The sequence below is a fragment of the Python bivittatus genome, unplaced genomic scaffold (genome assembly GCF_059951505.1).
Source record: "Python bivittatus isolate LINGU-HERP-01145 unplaced genomic scaffold, Pbiv_v1 ctg000120_np1212, whole genome shotgun sequence".
Classification (NCBI taxonomy): Eukaryota; Metazoa; Chordata; class Lepidosauria; order Squamata; family Pythonidae; genus Python; species Python bivittatus.
In genome coordinates this window covers 8305892-8326568 of record NW_028277037.1, presented here as the reverse complement: position 1 = coordinate 8326568, position 20677 = coordinate 8305892, and the positions used below count along the sequence as shown (strand labels likewise).

The 20677-nt window shown below is 38.8% G+C and overlaps 1 protein-coding gene across 1 annotated transcript in view; it reads left to right on the top strand.

Moving 5' to 3' along the window:
• The window catches only part of RELN (reelin), a 320681-nt gene that overhangs the window by 50934 nt on the left and 249070 nt on the right, over positions 1–20677 (top strand). The window contains exon 2 of the mRNA XM_088134961.1: positions 3846–3956. Within this exon, the coding sequence (XP_087991087.1) occupies positions 3846–3956 (111 nt within the window). The remainder of the gene's footprint in view (positions 1–3845; positions 3957–20677) is intronic.

Sequence of the window (20677 nt, the reverse complement as noted above, 5' to 3'; positions counted from 1 at the left end):
TTCACTTTGATTTTTCTTAGCTAAGGCTATTCAAATAGAGTATCTTCAGTATTCTTCTGTTGGAACAACTAATAGTACTAAGCAGTCATGTTAAAATGAATATTCAGAAAGCAAGCACTGCCATGTAGCAATGTTTTGCAGAAGTTATTTAGATGAGATGCAAATCCTTTTCGTAAATCAGGGGAAAACCCCCAAGAACAAAGCAGAAGGGCAGAGCAACTAGCCTCCAGTGAACATCTTAGCAGAAATTTGGAACCACGATAATAGTCAGTCTGTTCTCTAGCTTGGGCAGTAAAAGCAGAAGGCTTATCAGTAGCTGCTGTAGGGATTCCTAGATCTCTTCAGCTGGCCTGGGCTCTCTTCCGATTTGCCCGCATGTCAAATCCTGGCTTACTGAGGCCCTCAGCTATCTCGTAGGGGTGTCATGACAGGAAAGCAGCGGTCAGAATCCATGGCCAGCCCTTTTGGGATACATGGAAGGAGTGGGAATGGGAGAGGCCAGTGCTGCACAGGGCTTCCGTCCAGGCGCATCTCCTGGGTGATGGCAAAAAAGAACCCTAGTGAGAGACGTCTGCAAAGAAGCCTCCTCCCTTTCGCCTCACAGCAGGTTGTGGGCAGCAGAGCAGGGCTGGCAGAAACCCTCCAGCAGTTCACCTTCCTGGTTAGTGACTGACCCTCCTTTGTCATGAGAACACACTCCTCTCCTCACCAAGATTTGCTTAGAGATGCCACCATTGCCTCTTCCCCCGCCTTCCTTTCCCAAAATGGCCACGTGCTTATACCCAGACTAATGGCTGATAGAGAAAGAAGTCGGAAATGCCTGCAGTCTCACCTTCTCTGGTAGGGTGGGCAGAGGGAAGATGCCGAGAGAGAACATGAAAGCAGCGGTCAGGCTGTAGCAAAGAGAGACCTTGCCGGAGATTCACTGAACTATAAGAAGGAGGAGGAGAAGGTATAACACAATCAGACTTGCAAGATTCTGTTATTATAGCCAATCTCAGTAAAAGTAGTTTAGCCTTCCTGTGGAGTTGATTTCCTGGTCTGGTGTACCTAGTGGGCTGCATAGAGGGAGCAAGACCACACCAGGACAATAAACATGCCAGGATGCTTCTGAAGTTGGGAGATACATGAGTGGCCATCTTGCTGTCACCTTTGACTTATTGAGGCACAGTATCACCAAAGTGTGACCTCCCTCACATTTGCTTATGAACCCTCAGTGGGGTCACAATCCACCGTTTAAGAACATCAGATTTAGAAGAAGACTGTTCGTGCGGTGACAAACTCTACTACTTCCACCCCAATTAGCTCTCATTATTTTACACTTGTAATAATATTGTTGAAAATCCTACTATAATTGTTCTGTCTTAAAATTACTGGAATGAATGAACATAATAACAGTGGTCTGTAAATATATGTGTTTTTTAGAGAAAATGGGCTTTTGGTTTTTATCTTGGCAGGACTCAGGTTCTTTGACTGAGTGACTGACAGAACTGAGGATTCTGAGAACCCCTTGTTTAAATAATTCAGAGTTTCATTTCTTGTGTAATATATGTTTTTTGAAGAGTCACAAGTACCTGTGTATCAGTGAATGTTTTAGAAGTTGCCTAGTGGTTTATGGCAGTCTTTTCATATTATCTGGCTTGAATTTTTAAGAAGTAACTTTACTACAGTGATGTGCATTCAACTGTAATGTAAAATGCATCTAAAAACTATAGGCATCCTAACCACGATGACACCAAAGTGAGGAAACATGCATTGTGACATCATGAGACAAGTTCCACCCTTTTAGTACTTGCATCATAATGTCACATGCAAGTATGTAAGGGGTAGAGTTTGTATCACAACTCATGGTTTTGTCACCTCGTTCCTTTTGCCCCTCCTCACCACTGTCACAGGCACCTATGCTGAAATTGTGCATTTTTCTTACACAGACACCTTTGTACACTGTATTTTGCCAGCTATTTGGGTTACTGAAAATATGTTTTTTTTAAAAAATCCAACTGGGATAGGTGTGTTTGCAACCGAATCAAATCCTAGTTTCTGCAAATTACGTGTTTCGGAAACAGGTTGAAATGAATGGCTTTTTAATGTACTTTTAAAGCATGCTGCTGTAGTCCTCAATATGTGTGCACTTCATGGCAGAAAGATAATTAAGCGTAAGAATTATTTCTGATCATTAAAGATGACCAATAACTTTAGCAACAATTAATAGAGATGCCTGGCTGTAGAGTAAATGGAACAATACACTCTATAAATTATTATACAAAAAGACAAATGAGGAATACTTAGATTTGCAAAATGGGCATTTAAAGTGTTAGGGGTGTTTCTCACAGCACTGTAGGTATGCAGTAGATAAAGAAACCTCTGAGTGAATTGCATGCTTTTTATGACAGATTCGGTATATATCTGAACATATATAATCCCATGAATCTCTCATTCATGCTTGGAATTTAAAATTATGTAGAACTTCCATTATGGAAACAATCCTGATCAACCTATTTCTATTTAATTGTGGAAACTCGGGGCATAGCACAACTACCCATAATCTCAGAACCATCCAGATTTTCTAGATATTTGTAAAAAAAAAAAAAAGAAATCCTGGAGTTTTAAAAACATGGGTGTAATCTAGGTGGTAATAGGACAAATTGGCATACATTGGGAAATCATATTTATCAGTAATGCTGAAGAGTATGACATTGCTGTGTTTACCTGAAAGAAATGCTGTATTTTTATTATTTCTCTTTAAAATAGATAGATGATTTTGGAAACACTGCTCTGAGTTTTAATCTTGTATTTTAATTGGTTTCATAATACAGAAAGTGAGGGTTTAATGTCAAGGAAAAAGATCCGCGTATTAATTACTATATGTTAACATGGAAGCTTTTCAGAAGCTTTTAAAGACAGAGTTGTTTTCAAGAGCCTTCCCCAGACTTTCTCACACCATCTGTAACTTTTGTTTTTATTGTTTGCATTTTTATGCTTAGCTGTATTGTTTTTAATTGTTTTTATGCAAACCTATACCATGGATGTTTTCAGTTTTGTACTCTTTATGAGCCAAGAGTCTTTCAATTGCTGCAAGACAGAAATGTGAATAATAAAATAAATAAAAAACTAAAAGTGTTATAGTGCCTATATTGCTTTCCATGTGGGGGGAAGAAACATGTTCTAACAGTGGTGCCTACTTCCCCAGTGGAAGTTTTTTGCTGAAATTTGCTTAACGACCACATGATTCATGTAACGACCACATGATTCACTTAGTGACCATCATAAAAATGGTCATAAAATTGGGTCCAGTCATGTAGTGACTTGCTTAATGACTGCCCTGCTTAATAACCGATTTCCCAGTTCCTATTGTGGTTGTTAAGCAGGGACTACCTGTACAATGATCACAAAGGATACACCCGGACAAACAAGCGAATCATGTGGTCCTGGTGACTCGCTTAATGACCACCCTGTAAAAGAGGTCACAAATTGTAATCATGTGATCACAGGGATGGCACGATAGTTTGCAACAGTCTGCAGCTGTCGTAAGTGCAAGTATAGGTTGTAAAGTGCTTTTTCCAAGGCCATTGTAACTTCAAACCATCATTAAACAAATGGTCATTAAGCAAGGGCTACCTGTATTTTTTTTCCCCCTTTGCTAATATTGCTTTTATTGTTTTAACATTTTGTTAGCCATCTAGACTCACATTCACAATTAAATACATAAATAAATGAAAAGAATCAGCTGATTTGAGTCCAAAGAAGGCTGGGAAGATCTCTGTCCTGGAAATGAGGGTTGCTAATTTTTTTTTAAATAAAAAACCCCCATAGAATATTAAAATATTTTTTTTCCCCCTTTTCAGTGACTATTTCAACAAGCACCTTTTTTGATGGCATATTGGTCACGGGACTTTATACATCTACCAGTGTTCAGACTTCGCAGAGCATTGGCGGGTCCAGTGCATTTGGATTTGGTAAGTCCAATCTTTTTTCTTGGCATAAGCCTTACAGGTCTAAGAAACTGATATAACAATATTCACTTCTATTTATTTTATTTTAGACAGTTGCCACTTTCACTAAGCATAGATGGAGGAATAGTTCTCTGTATTAGCAAATACTATCTGGGCTGCAGAAATTCAGACAGCCACTAGATGGCAGCAAAGAGATAAAGCTCTGTTTGCTGCCATCTAATGGTTGGCAGATTTTTGTAGACCTGCACCCTGCTGTTCTCTTCAATGGAAAACTGATCCTAAAGATGATTTACTAAGAGTCATGTTCCACATATGCGACTGAAATATGTTTCTTGCAGCTCAAGGCTTTGCAGTTGAGCAAATATTATAAATAAATGTGACTATACCACATTAGGTTGGTGAATGTGTATTACCTATTTCACGCCTTATTTCATGTTTCTCATCTGCCTTAAATTATCTTATGCTTAATGGACAATAATCCTTTGAGCATACACCCTTCCCTAACCTTTAGTGAAGACAGTGAGGCTCATTTATTTTTCATAAGTAAATGAACATTTCCCACTTAACTCAGGAGAACCTACCTGCAAGAAAGCATAGTTTGATTTGAAATCAAATGAGAGCTATCACAGCCAGTTGGGGTTGTCCTGACATTAATGCAGGACATTGCACCTAAATCTGCTTTTTCCTGATAACAGCCAAAACATTTAGATGCAAAGAGCATTTAAACCATGGCACAAATGTGGACTAAGAAAATAACTTGTCCATTGCTTTTCTAATTTAAAGCAGGCAGGGGTTAATAAGCAATGAAAAATTAACAGCCAGACAAGAAAAAACTATGGACATTGTCCTGCTTCATATATAATGAAGGTTGTTTCTTTTTGGCCATCCAATATAGTTTACCATTACTGCATGCCTGGTTGCTTCCTATAAAGCTCTATATGGTTTGGCATCTGGGTCTCTAAAAGACCACCATTCCCTAGGGCAGTGTTGTCCCAACCTGGCCACTTTAAGATGAGTGGACTTCAACTCCCAGAATTCTCCAGCCAGCCATGCTGGCTGGGGAATTCTGGGAGTTGAAGTCCACTCATCTTAAAGTGGCCAAGTTGGGACAACACCGCCCTAGGAGATTCCATCCGCCCATCTGTGACAGTGGAGCACTGCTAAGAGTCCTGGCCATAGCAAGTGTGACAGGAAGCAGCTTGATGGCAGCATTCTCTGCGAAAAGAGCCCCTCCTCGGAAACCGCTGGCCCTCCAAGGCAAAGGTGGTTCCCCCTCTCATGGTCTTCTGGAGACTTGTAAAAACCTTGGGAATTGATCCATGCAGAGCCACTGAGACCAGAAATGGTTTCACTGATGTGTACAGTATTGCAGCATGTTGTACAATACTGTATTTTGTGACGATACAGTTATATGTTGTACATTCCCTAGGGTGGCAGTCAGTTGAAGGCAATAATAAACCCAACCAGTCAGTCGGAAGCATTTTGAAGAAGTATATGCACAAACCCCAGTGTGTGCTTTGAGCCAAATTCGGCACTTAGAAAATAGGCTACTTGGACCCACATTGAATCAGAGACGTTGGCTCAGGGCCAGGATCTAGTTTCATGTTTTTTATGAGAAAATAAAAAATGGCTATTATATGTTATTAATATAATATAATATAATATAATATAATAATATATTTAAGCTATTATACTATAATACTGTAATAGAATGGCACTTCAGATATTCTGAAGTGATGAATTTCCCCAGTTTTATACATGTAAAGGTAAATATTTTGGAGGTATGCTGCTTTAAATTTTATATTTGAAAAAGGAATGTCCTTGTAACCGTTTCCTTTTGCGGGCAGAATTAGGGACACGTTTAGGCGCCCCTCTGAGGAGTTAAACCGCCAGATTTCAGACAAATTGTCTTGGCGGCGGGATATGTGCCTGCAAAGGGAGATTTTACACAGTTGGGGTAGTAACAAAAGGATTAATTAATCCCCCCTTTTCTTTGGTGGGAAATGTCTATTCAAATAACAGGGAAGATATTTTATTTGATAAGGACCTGACTGAAATATAAAACTAGAGATCATTTCAAGCTAGGTGTAATTGAATTCCTAACAGACCTTGGAAACAGAGGGGAGAGCACTTAAGGGAGGAAACGGGGCTGTTGCAGAAGACAGTCTTGAGACCAAGGACAAGGGGAGGGAGGCGTGAGAAAGAGATTCAGAGTAACTCTGCCTTAATTACACAAGGTAGAAGTTGTATGGGAGAATTACTTTGATAGGCTTTAAGATTCTGTGGTGTTGCCCTACTAGCGATAAAGATCTTTCCAGAAATCCCAGTGATTCTTGTTTCCTGAGTTGGACGCTCGGCTCTTCTAAAATCTGATATAATTTATGTTTTAAAGTCGTATTTAGTCTGGCTGATTTATTTTTATCTATGCAGTGTGGTGATTAAACTGCTGCATTAGGACTGGGGAGATTCAGGTTTGAATCTATGCTCAGCCATGGAAATTTTCTGGGTGACTTTCAGCCAATCTCACAACCCATCCTTCTTCCCAGGAATATTTTTGTGGGGAATAATTGGGAGAAGGAGTACATTGCTTTGAGTCCCTGAAGGGAAGACAGGATATAAATCCAGTGAGTAAATAAATGAGAATATGCCTATAGCTTTATTGTTTTGAATCTAATTAAATGGTATATTCAGACAAAGAATCAAATCCCTCCCCCAAGGTCTGATTGCAGAGACACTGATGTCCTAGGACAGTGTTTCTCAACCTTGACAACTTTTAAGATGCGAGGACTTCAACTCCCAGAATTCCCCTGCCAGATTTGCTGGCAGGGGAATTCTGGGAGTTGAAGTCCTCGCATCTTAAAAGTTGTCAAGGTTGAGAAACACTGTCCTAGGAGATCAGAAAACAAAGTTTGCTGCAATAACATTTCATGAACAAATTAAAATGAAATGTGGGTTTTTTCCCCAAAGTGCCTGCTCTTTGTAAGATTCAGTCTCACATAAAGCTTGTTGAAAATTCTACCATATTTGCCTAAAAGGAAGACAACCTTTAATGTAAGACAATCTCTCCAAAAGAAGAAAAATTATAAACACAAACAAAAATCCTATGCAATGCCCAGCTTTCTTACCTTATTAACCTAGGTTTGCTAGCTCCAACTGAGACCATGGAGATGTCCTCCCTGGCCAGTAAATATGTATGCATTTAAAACCTGTATATTTATTGAAAGAATTTATGAGGCTGCCCATCTCAGCCTAGTGACTGGGTGGCTATCAATATATAAAAACATAAAGCAAAAGAAATACATTACGCTCCCATACAGTGTGACCTAGGCTCCAGCTAAACTCGCACCAAACACATCATATAACATACTTAGTGGGCTCAACTAACAACCTGGCCCCGGTGCCTGGGAAAAAGTCAAGTCTTCCAGAAAGCTAACAGGATTGGGGCCGTCTGAGTCTCGGGGGGATCCTGTTCTAAAGGGGAGGTGCTGCGACAGAGAAGGCACTCTTCCTGGGTCCAGTTAGATGACACTGTTTAACAGAAGGGATCCAGAGCATACCCACCCTCCTGCATCTGGTGGAATGAGGAAACTATCAGAGGAAGGTGATCCTGCAAGTAACCTGGCCTTGGACCATGCAGGATTTCATAGGTGACAGTCAGCTCCTTGAAATGTACCTGGAAGCCTACTGAATGCACTTCTGCATTCTGGAGCATTTGCAGTTTCTGGAGGCTCTTTAGGTGCAGCCTCATGTAGAGCGCATTGCAGAAGTTCTCCCAGGAGCCTTATGCGTGGGGTCATATGCGTGTTTGTTTCTGTGCATGTCTGTCTGTCTTCTGTCTATCTATTTATCTATCTGCCAGTAGTCACGCTCCAAACGAGAGCAGGGCAGATGCAGAGAAACAAAAGTGATGTTTATTGAATTTATAACTACAGGCTAAACTTAATTTCCTGTAAAATAAAGTTGCAAAATTAATTGATCCATGTCTCTCTGTCACAAGAATGACGCTCATCTTCCCATGCGGAAATGTATGCAAATACATACATTGTTCCTTCCCTTCTTCAAAAATAGTAGGAAAATAAAAGGATAGAAATAGGATAAGAGAAAGAATGATTTGCCTTGCTAAAGGAAGGAAAAAGAAAAAGTGAATAATAACACTGGATGGGAATGAGGTGATAAGAGAAGACAAGAAAAGGAGAGAGGCTATATTTAGGCCTTTTCCACCTCTTGGAAATTTGAAAGTTCCATATTATTTTCAAATTCTTTGTTATTATGGAATGCAACATTTATGGGTTCCAAAACCTTGAGTGTTGTTTCCATGTTTTTTACGGTTACTAAATGTATAGAGCTCCACATCATTCAGATTATATATGGTTTATATGCCGTATATCATGTCTAGAATCATCAACAAAATGTAATGTGTTAAGAGGTAATTAATGTTGGATGCTACGGTGTAAACAGGTTGTTTGTGGTAGTGGCCTTGGGTTGGAGTTGGATTGATCCAAGATTAACCAGCATTTCAAATGTTGCATTTTACCAGAGGTCAACTAAGGATGCAGTGTAGCAACTTTTAAATAGCTAAACTAAAGGAAATCGATTTGTTAGGCCTCCATTGACCTAAAACAATAATTCAAAAGTGTGGTGTGCATATTATATTATCATAAAAGACAAGGAATTAAACAGGAAGAAACATAAAAACTCTAGTTCTTCTCATGTATATTGAAAGAATATTTCTGAGCGGCAGCCACCGCTAGTTTTATTTTCTAAGAATGTCTATCGTGACCTAGAAGCATTCTCGGAAATCAAGATAGTGCTTGAAATTTGCTCTGTGCTTTTCAGTATGATGGCTTCCCATGTTGCTATTTTTAATTTTAAAAATCCTTGGAAACAAAATCCGATGGAGCGTAGGGCAAATCCCCAAGGAGAGCCTGGGAACTTCTCTGGAAGTCTGGAGCACTGAAATCCACACATCTGGAGAGTGGCAAGATTAGGGAAAAGGTCTTTAGAAAGGCCCATATGTTCAGGTTACCACCAAGAACCGCATCTGATTGGAATGGAAAATCACGCTTACATTAAAAAGGGAAAATTATCTGTTACTACTATAGAACTGTTGTAGCTGTGAGGAGGGGGGAGTTCCTCGCAGTTGCCTTTGTGTTGACGGAGCCCTACGCATTCTTCTCTACAGTTTGAACAAGAACCGCTCTGATTAGCACAGCATTTAGATAAAGGTTAGGCTATGCGAAACAACGTTTCTGTGTAAATGGCTGAAATTGCTCCACATCCCTCATTTACTTTAGGACAAACCAAATGGGCTTTAGCACCCTCCCTTCACACCAGGGACTCATGCCAGAAACCAAACAGATGGTCAACGAGAAAGAAATGACCCTCGGCGTTCTCATTAGAACAGTTGGGGAAATTTTAATGGGCCCCCATTTGCCTTGTGCTGTATCTTTGAACTGCCACTTTTCTGTTACAAGTCAACAACCTCCATGTATATTTTAATAGGGATTATCAAACACAATTTGCCCAGAAGATGTACCAGCTCTCCACTGCTAATTAACCAAGTTTAAATAATCACTGAGTTCTGGATTAATTGGAAAGAAATCCTGTTTTCTTGCCAGTGCATAATTACTAATTAACAGGAGATAAAATATCTGTATAGCGTCATATCTGGAAGAATCTGTTAACAGTTAATTAAATTGTGAATAGGGTCCAAACTGACATTGGTCAGCAACATTTACATTTTCAGTTTTACTTGGTAAATTCCCCCACTATAATCAACATTCTGAATCAGTTATAAGTACCCCGAGAGTGAAAACTGTAAATATAAAAATTAATGGACTTGTTTAATATACTTATGGGAAAAAAAACTTTGAAGTATAGACATGTTCATTGCACTAGAATCTATGAATTATATTCTAGAATGATAGCATTACTGATCAAGAGGAATGTTTTCCAACCTAACAACTTCCAGGTATATTTGCCTTCAACTCCCAGAATTCCCTAGCCAATAATGGCTCTGCTGATAATTCTGGGAGTTGAAGGCAACATATCTAAAAGTTGCCTAAATTAGGAAACATTGATCTGAACGCTAGGTCTTTCAATCCTGAAAATATTCATTAATGTGAAATTATATTCCATGAGCAATGAATACTATTAGTTTACAGTTCTAATCTCATAATATCTACGGATTTGTTTATTTGGTTGTGCAATTATCTATCACCTCAAGTTTCTGGCCTCAGGAATTCCAGGCAGTTTACAGATATTAAAATAACAATAAGAATAAAAGTACATTTTAAAAACTTCATTAGAAATATAACAAGTGATAATAACATTATACGCATGTATATGCATATGATATTATTCTGAAATTAAGGAATTATATTTAAATGTATGTAATACAGACACAATATTTTTGCTAATATTCAAAAATGTTTGAAATTACTTGCAGTTTTTTTTTACATAGGAATCCATATTATTTAGATAAGATTTATTAATGTACTCAATTATTAAAATGAAAATCAAATTCTTGGACTAATAAACTGAAGGTTATTTATCACAAGCGGGCCCACCTTCTCCAAGAACTTCAGGAAGGCTTACAAAGGTTTCTCTTGTTTTATAGTTATCATACTGTGGGGAAGTTCATTAGGCGGAGAGACTGTAACTTGGCCAAGGATAATGAGTGAACCTAATTGCTGAGCGGCTTACTGAATTCCATTTTTCTGATGCCAAGTGCAACACCTTTTTTATTTGTCCCATAGCAGCTGAAGTGATCTGGATATTACTTTCTTTGAGCTGTGATTTGTATTTAAATTATCAACATATTTTTGGAAATATGGTCCTCAGTGTACAACTGATTTTTTCCAAAATATTACATTTTATGCAACTGAAAAATTTTAATTGCTCTTAAACTCAATCAGTCAGTAAAGAAATAAATAAAATTATACTGTTGTTTGCCACCCAGAGTCATGAGGTTGAGATGAGTGGCCATGTCAATTGAAATAAGTAAGTAAGTAAGTAAGTAAGTAAGTAAGTGAATGAATGAATGAATGAATGAATGAATGAATGAATGAATGAATAAATAAATAAATAAATCTGCTTTTGAAGGCTACTTGGAAACTGCAATTGATGCAGAATCCAGTGGCGGGTAAGAGCTGCTGTAGTTTGTAACGCCAATTCTGCAGGAGATGTGGGTGGGGTAGCGGATAGCTTTACGCAGTGGAAAGAATGCATGGAGAGAAAAATGCAAAAGTTAGGAGTGTAACTTTTATAAGAAAGTATTGCTGCTTGTGTGAAAGAAGAAGTAAAAAATAAGCTTTGGAAACCTTGAATTACTTAAGGCTGTCTACAGATTAGGGTGCTCTCCTCCATTATGGAGAGAGATCAGGCCAGGGAAGTAATTGAACTGCCCAGGTCAGAGATAGAAGAGAGGAGAACTGGGGTGAGACAGGAAGGAAGTGAGGAATATCTTGAGGATATCAGGCTAACCAACAGGGGATATACAAAAGAAGTCTTCTGAGCAAGCAGAAGAGAGAGAAATGCAGAGATTCTCAGTGGAGAACTAACTGAGAAGGTAGGGGCTGAAGTCAATATTTTCAATAGCTGATCCTACTCTGGAATAGCCTCCTTCCAGCAGTTTGCATAGGATCTATCCAGCTCTTCATTAGGAAAGCAGTAAAATATATACTTTTTTTGTGTTTGATTAGCCTATGGCCCTTATGAGGAAGGGCTCAAAGTTGCTGGGTGCTTTATTAGGAAATCATGTTTTGTTGATGGGTGTTTTTTGTGTACTGCCTAGAGTTGTTCTGGAATCTGGCAGTACATAACCATAGTAATAAATAGCTAAATAAACCGGTGTGGTCAGATAGGATAGCACTGATCCTCTATTGGGATCATAAGGGAGTTTTTCCAAGAGGCAAAATAGAAGGAGATGTTTAAAAAGAGAATATAGCATTCTCTCATTCACTGTAATGTCAGATATAATTTGCTTGAGTATTTTTATACCTAAAATACAGTATCTTTATGTCCAGGAGCAGATAAATATAATATTTGACATGTCATGGATGCTACAGAATGGGGCATTCTAGACTCAGCCTATTGTAGAGCTAGATGTGAGAGCTTCATATGTAGATGCCAGTGTTCTTAATTGCTGCTTTTGGACAGAAGAATAAGCTAGAATTTTGAGGATTTTGTGAAAGAACTGTGGAGTGGTTCAGAAAGCCTATTCATTTACAATTGGCTTGTCCTACTAGCATGAGAGCCTAAATTAGAAATTGTATTGTATAACATACAAACCACGGATCCTATAGTATTTACGTATTTATTTACAATATTTGTCCATCACCCCCAGTCTTGAGACTCTAGGCAGTCAACAGCAACAGAATAAAACAATAAAATTAAACAGGACAAATAAAGCTGGCAGTATAGACAAAACCACTACATACACAAGGACGGAATGCTTACAATCAATTCAATTAGGGCAGAATGCATGGTGGAACAAAAGCGGTTTCACTGCCTGTCAAAAAGCCCTTTACAAATAAATTTTCTTTCCAATAGAAGAGAATATATGTAACTCGGGATTGCATTGCGGAGTGCTTGGGGTTCTCTGAGCTTGGTTGTTTTCTTGCAGACGTTTCATTACCTGGCTAGGTAACATCTTCAGTGCTAGAAGGGAGTGGGGTTTGCTTTCTCCCCTCTCCCTTCTAGCACTGAAGATGTTACCTAGCCAGGTAACGAAACGTCTGCAAGAAAACAACCAAGCTCAGAGAACCCCAAGGACTCCGCAGTGGTTGTGCTTCGCTTAGGAACCTGTCAAATTTGGGAACATAAAGGTAGAGTCCCTGATTCAGAGGAAACTGAGGCTCTGCAGTGCTTCATACTCAGTTTCAAAAAGGTGCTTTGGAAGATGCAGAGGCATGAACGAAACACCTCTCTACAGTGCCTTAAAGCAGCTACATCTTTTCCCCAAGGACTGTGCTATGTTCATATTCCTGAAAGAGTATGAAATCCTGAAAAGGTATTCTGAAACTTGGAATCAAATCTGAAGCACTGCACAGCCCTAGATGACCCAAGAAATAAACAACCAAGGAGTTCTTCTAAAAGGGTTATGTGTAGGAAGATATTGATCCTTGGGCAAAACACTTTATTTGACAGTAGGTTTCTATTGTCACCATAATATTGACCATTGAAATTATCATGACATTGAACATGCTAATAGAAATGTAAACATTCTTGTGAGTAGGATTTCGAATCAAATTCTGGAATGTACATATGCTCTGGCAGTATTTTTTCTTTCCAGTACGAATGTATAATCCATTAAGGAATTTGATTAGGTATTTCATCTCCAACTACATTTTTATTTTTATCTGACATATACTAACTTATAGGTGAATGTGGGTTTTTTTTTCTGTTTTAAAACGTCAGTGGAAATAGAATGTTTACATTATGCAAGTAATCAACATTATAGCAAATTGGTTGCTGGAACTTAACAAAGCAGTTTCTTCTGAAATCAGAATTCTGCTTTTCTAATTTATTCCTGTTCTTTGCCTATCAGTGTATATTCTGACAAATACCAAACATGGTGTCATATACAGTATTTGCTTTGAAGTCACATGGAATAACAGCCCCTTTAATGCTTCTTGACTTGCTATCAAAAAATACATAATTATCTTTGCTATGAATCGATAAATACTGACAGCATTGGCTTCTGGATAAACAATATGACTTTTAATGAATCTGCATTATATTAAAGCAAGCCCTTTGGCCATGGACCAGCGTAACAAATCTTTCAGCAGAAGCATCTAGAAAGCTTGTCTGAGAAAGCAAATAAAATTTAATTTGGAACCTAGTATATTCTTTTCTCCACTCATCAAATAAAATTCCACAGGGGGTTCAAAAAAGTCAATAAAAGTCACACCAGCATGACTTTTTTATGTGTGCTGATATCGCATGTATGTACAAAGGAGCGGGCTTTCAACTGGGCTACTACAACCACCATACAGGTAGTCTTCATTTAGTGGCTGCAGTTGGTTCTAGCAAAATGGTCTCTAAGTGACATGGTCACTAAGCAAACCATGTGAGAGGCTGTGAAGATGAAACAAGCGATCTCTTCCTAAGCTGCTTTTCTCAGCAACGCAGTACTTCCCTAAAAAGTGGTATCTGGAAGTTGACAATCTCAGCTCTGTGACTTTAATTAGTTGATTAGAACCCTTCTGCACTGCTGCCTGAAACTGACCAGACCTTAATCAGTTTCACACTGAAGGCTTTTGTTGTCCTAAATGCACACATTGGTCCTAAATGACTTTTTTATTACCATTTATTACTATCATATTTGTGAATGATTGCTATCTGAGATAGTTGCTAAACAAGGGCTCCCTGTATTGACATTTTTGGCCCAGCTCCACAAATACTGCCGAATGAGTATCTCTCTTTTGTATACAACTAGCTATGCATTTCCTTCTGATTGTTACTTAGTATTGTTATTATTAGGATTATACAAAGACCACCTCCTGTTTAATGCTAGAATTAGCTTCAAAGTAATCAGACCTACCTTGGATGAATCTGGGTGGGGTGGATGTAAAAAAATATAAATGTTTCTCCCTCTGTTTAATGAGAAGATAATGACATTTGCATAAATATTAGTCTTTATTGGGGTGGGGAGTGAAACGTGCCGTGGTGTGCCAGAGGTTCCTACTAATTCTTCGTCTGCCCAATTGCTCTCCTGCCCAGCGGTGTTCTGGCGGGGGGGGGGGAGGGAGGCAGTAATAAAAAATGCAAGATGGCAGAAGCAGTATTGTGATACAAGCCCACTCTTTTCGTAATATATTGTGTATGTACAAAAGGGATGGAGCTTGAATCATCTTGCCTTTCCTGACACCCCGGCTCCCTCTGCGGATGGTGCTGCTGTTGTCCAGAGACTTGAACTAGTACAAGACACGTTCTAATATAACAGTAGCATTTTTATTTAAAGCCACCCAGAGCCACGTACGTGGAGCAGGCGGCCATATAAATTGATTAAATAAATAAATAACAAAATATACGCAGCTACCTCTAAGATCAGAATGAAGTGCGGGAGAATATTGCTTACAAGGCCTAGGAAAACGGACCCACATAACTGCACTATTCATAATTTGCGTGGTTAAAAAAAATTGATGAATGATTTGCAGGAAGAATATACAATGGGAGAGGAAAAGTAAGTAAAAACTAGGGGGAAAAAATCGAATACAATATATCATAAGAGAAAGAGAGGAAGGGAAGGAAGAGAAAAAGAGATGAAATTAAGCTAGGTTATATGCAATGAGAGTATGGCTGTACAGAGCCCCCCAAAAAAACACAGCCCCCCTTTCTCCATCCTCCACAGTCTAGCCACTCATCCAAAAGATTACAGAGTGGCCATAAGGATCAGTCTGATTTGGGGACAGATGTGTCAGTCCCTGAAACCGATACTTTCCCTTTCCTCCCAGCCAAGCTGTTAAGTTAGCAAGAATAAAAGTTAGTTGCTTTATTATTTCCTCCTCTGCTTTCTGTCACGCTGACCTCTCCAAACTGTACGTCAGAGGCAGAGTTCCATGGGGGATTTTGAATCGGAGACTAAATAACTTAGAGATGCTCATCCCATCTTGGCTGGATGAAAAGCATCTTCCATTCTCCATTCCACTCCAGGTTCAGGCTTTGCAACACGTTCTAGCACAAGCATAGTTATGATGTTCCCTTGAGCTCACTGGAAAGAGGATTGGATATAAATATGGTAATAACAAAAAATAAATATTCTCCAAGCTGATGCATTATTAATGTCGCACGATGAAAGCCAAGGAGAAGATGTAAATCATTTTTATAGGGAGACTTGCTTGAGGAAATCAAACTTCTGGCCTATTCTCAATATTGAGAAAACTGTTGTAGGGAAGTTGTTTGAGCTGAAATTTCCTTACATGACTATCCAAGCAGCCTGTGGTTCTCAGGCTCGTATTGTCAGCCTTACTAGGTAGAACAGATAGGAAACACGACCAGATGAGCTAATTCTACTTTATTGTAAGGCTACATTAGCAGAATCTTGCAAGTCTGAAAGTACAAATCTCCTGCCATCTTCTTTACACCCCGAGAAATTAGGGAGGATCCCTTCTGAGCCTTTTGCTCCTCCCACTGTCCAGCTGCGGCTATGCTGTCTCTTTTCTGACCATTCCCTAGGCAGCATCTCTGGGCCCAGTCTCTCAAGGTCTTTCCCACACACCATTACAGGTCCATGGCTAAAAATTTAATCTGAATGTAAATACAAGCTTGAGGAGCTGTCTTCATTTTCTTATTTTTTTTTTAGATTTTTTAATCCTGCCTTTATTATTTTTTATAAATAACTCAAGGTGGCAAACATACTTAATATTCCTTCCTCCTCCTATTTTCCCCACGACAACAACAACTCTGTGAGGTGAATTCGGCTGAGTGAGAGTGACTGACCCAAAGTCACCCAGCCGGCTTTCATGCCTAAGGTGGGACTAGAACTCACCGTCTCCTGCTTTCTAGCCTGGTGCCTTAACCACTAGACCAAAATGGTTCTCAGTATACATATAGTATACAAGTCATGTTTGTCCGTCCGTCCTTCCTTCCTTCCTTCCTTCCTTCCTTCCTTCCTTCCTTCCTACCTCATTAAAATAAAAACTGAAATGATAAATGTCCCAATTAAAGCAATTATCTGCTTACATAATGAAACAGTTCTGTGTGCTTTCAACTGCGTGCTGACTCTAATCTCATCACCCTGTCAGTTCTCATAACCAGTTCAGAAACTGGTTCCATCAGCAGTTAGCAAACCATGGGCCACACGCAGGTCCTCTTCCCCCAGCTCCTCAATACCACACTGCCAAAATTTGGAGGCAAAATGGTGGAATTTCAGCAGCATGTCCCTCCCCAGAATTGGGGGGGGGGGGATCCCTTCATTAAAGCCAAGCAATGGGAAAACTCTCCTCACTGTAAATCAGCCACCTAATTAGAAGATAAAAGTGTTGGGCAAAGATTCCCCTTCTCTATCAGAGCTTCAGATGTGATAGCATGTAAGTCTGTTGAACCAAGCAAGAGATCATTCTGCAGTGCAGGTAGGTAACTTAAGGATTGGTACTCTTAAGGATAGCTCTTCTTAATGCCATTGCTACAGAAGAGACTTTACGGAACAAAACTAGTCTCAGGTATGGATTTGCTACCATACCTGTCTTTTCCTTTGTTTTACCAGTTCTGATGATCACTAGACACCACTGATTCCAGAGGGGGAATCACTACAATAACAGCATGATTAAAATGACCCAAACTCAGCAGCCCACAAAAAATAAATTGAAAACACCAGTATGATAGGTACAATTAAAAATATCTAACAACATACTACAAACCATTAAAAAAAAAGAAAACATTCGTGCTCACACAGTTCCCCATCTAAGTCAACATTAAATGGGATGATGCCAAAAGGCCTTGCAAAGAAATCTGAGATGGAAGATGTTTTCCTCTTTGGTGGCAAGACTGCAGATAAAGCAATGCTGAGATTTAAAAAAAGTCATACATATTTTGCAGCAGTAGGAAACCTACCCAGGTATATGATTTGCTTTATAGTCACTTGGGAATGCAAAATATTAACCCTCAAAAATAGGGCATTTCAACAGGTTGATTTATGTATATCAGTTTTATTAAGTACATGTATAATTTAAAGACAATTCTGAAAGTCTCTCAGGTTCTGTCTTGTTAGTAAAGAACAGTCACCTAAGGAGGCAGATGTCAGCAAAGAAGGAGCCTGTGAGTAGGATATAAATTATAATTATCCACAAAATGCAGCTCAAGCAGACAATGCATTTTTTTAATGCTCCAAGGGCAAGTCATGGGCTGCAAACTTTTTGGAAATGCAACCTAATAATGTAATCTTTCTTGAAAGCTCACTGTAGGGGGAAGGAGAATTGGCCCACCAGAAAATATATATATATGTTTCTCCTAACGAAGGCACTCTCACTATGCTATCACACATGGGACTGTAAAAAGTATTCTAATCAGATTATTTTATAGTCACATATTTTTTCCACTTTATATTCAGTGCAAGGTCTCATCCAATTCAAACGAAGTACAGTTAAGTAGGGTTTTGTAGAAGGGTATGTTTCTTCTTAACTGGGTTTATACAAAGGGGCTTAACATTAAGTTGCTGATTACTGATCTAAGTCATTAGGATTATAATGTTCCTTAATGTTTGTAGTGTGCCTCTACCACATTACTATTCATTTTTGATGATTTCTCTACTTCTTTTAATTTTTAAAGGTCAACATTTTTAGGGTCAGCGTGAGAATCAGGTCCTATAGTTTGGGAGAGGCGAAATGGTTATCATGTGAAGGAATGTAAAGCTAACCTGGGAATAGAGAAGGAATGAGCAAGCCTTTAACGGGGGACGTTGTGAAAAGATTACTCAGATCTGAGAAGGAGGAAACTGTAAGAAAGAAACTCAGAATAACCCCACTTTGATTTTGTTTAGTGTAAGATGGAACAGATTATCCTGGAGAAAATCTATGTGGTCACTAAGAGTCGACACCGACTTGATGGCCCATAATAGAATAGAATAGAATAAAATAGAAATCTTTATTGTCATTGTACAACTTGTACAACGAAATTAATGCCACCCCAGTGCAGCTTTAAAAATATAAAAACCATAGAACACATAAAACACATAACACACATAAAACACATATAACACAACCTTCACATTCCATATTGCACAACCACTGATGCTGCATTAATACTGCACTATACGATAGAATTCAGTGTAGTTGCAGCTCTAAGATAGAAGCTATTCTTCAGCCTATTGGTCCTTGTTTTCATTATCCTGTACCGTCTACCAGATGGTCATAGTTCAAAAAAAGAATGTCCCGGGTGGGATGGGTCCTTAAGAATATTTTGAGCCTTCTTAAGGCAGCGGGAACTATAAAGTTCTTCCAAAGGGAGGAGAGGGCAGCCAGTGGTCCTCTGGGCAGTGATGGTAACCCTCTGGAGTGCTTTCCTATCTGCCACTGTGCAGTTAGCAAACCATACACAGGTGCAGTAGGTTAAAATGCTCTCAATGGTACAGCGGTAGAAGGTCACCAGCAGTTTTTCATTCAGTTGTTGCTTCCTGAGAAGTCTCAGGTGGTATGATCTCTGCTGGGCCTCTTAACCAAGGCTGCAATATGAGCGCCCCAGGTCAAGTCCTCCTTTATAATAACATCCAGAAACTTAAAACTGGCCACCCGCTCCACTCGGTCTCCATTGATAATCAGAGGCTGGACATCTAATCTATTCCTCCTATAGTCCACCTTAAGCTCCTTGGTCTTATTGATATTAAGAGCCAAATTATTGTATCCGCACCACGAAAGCAGCCGGTCCACCTCATCCCGGTAGGCAGACTCATCTCCTTTGGAGATAAGCCCCACCACTGTTGTATCATCTGCGAATTTAATGATAATATTGCTGAAGTGAGTGGGGGTACAGTCATATGTATAAAGAGTGTAAAGTAAGGGACTCAATAACTTGAACAGGCTTTCAAGATTCTGTTCGTCTACCCTTCTGCAATAAAGAGAATTCCTGGAATTCCTGTTGTGCCATTTCTCAACCTCCCTGGGCTGACATTCATTCATTCATTCATTCATTCATTCATTCATTCATTCATTCATTCATTCATCTGCCCTTCTCAATCCAAGTGACTCTGGATGGCGAACAATTTCAATCATTAAAACAATTATAAATTATACATAAAGGCAGCTGAGTATTGTCATAATTACATAAAAATTAACAGTGCAACCAGTTAACAGGCCCCTAATATCAGCTCACTTGTCTTTCCTTTTTTGTATAATATGTTCACTAGGCCCTTTGTGTACTTATTTTGCTTGTGGGAAGGAAGATATCACACTATTTACTAGAAATAATAGTTGGCCATTGAACTGAATTAAAATTTCTCTTAAAACATCACTGGTGCTAATTACTTTATGAAAAACTGTCTTTAGGTAGCAATATAAGAAATCACATTTAAATGTAGATGAAATAGGTATCTAAAGTAAATATATAATGGCAAAATGTTATAGTAATCATTGATAATACTGGATATAAGCAGTTATTTGCATATCTTATTACTCTGGTTTTTGAAGAGTGCTACAGAACATATAGGAATACTGTATAAACCGTGCTCCCGTAGGCTGTGATTTTGTTGAACAATTCAAAGACATTGAGTTGAATGAGATACTGAATGGCAATGGAAAGAAAGGGCAGGTATTGGATAGGTATTGCAATAAAATAAGCATTACCAAACACTTCCTGCTGAATTTTAAGGGGATAGCACATTGTCAAGAACAATCCAGACTTCTGCTGATTTAGGGAATCTGCAAAATCAAAATGAAGTGAAATTATGATCAATTAGCTAAAAGAAGCAGTCACTTTGGCTTAAAACTAGGAAGAAACTTTGTAGTTCTATCAGCTGCTTGTGCATAGCTTAATTACTAATGCACTTGGGAATTTGATACAAATAAATACTGTATTTGGTGGCAGATCACCAATGTCTGTAAGTTCCATGTTCAGATTCTTAACCTTTTGTTACCTAATCAATCTAAAGTAATACTCTTTTTAAACGTGTGTGACAACCTAACCCATTTTCCAGTGATTGCATGATAGCTTCAGTGTTACAAAATATTGCTAATGAAGTGTTCACATGTATGTATCTTGTCTGTACAGCAATTCTTTGAAGGACAATA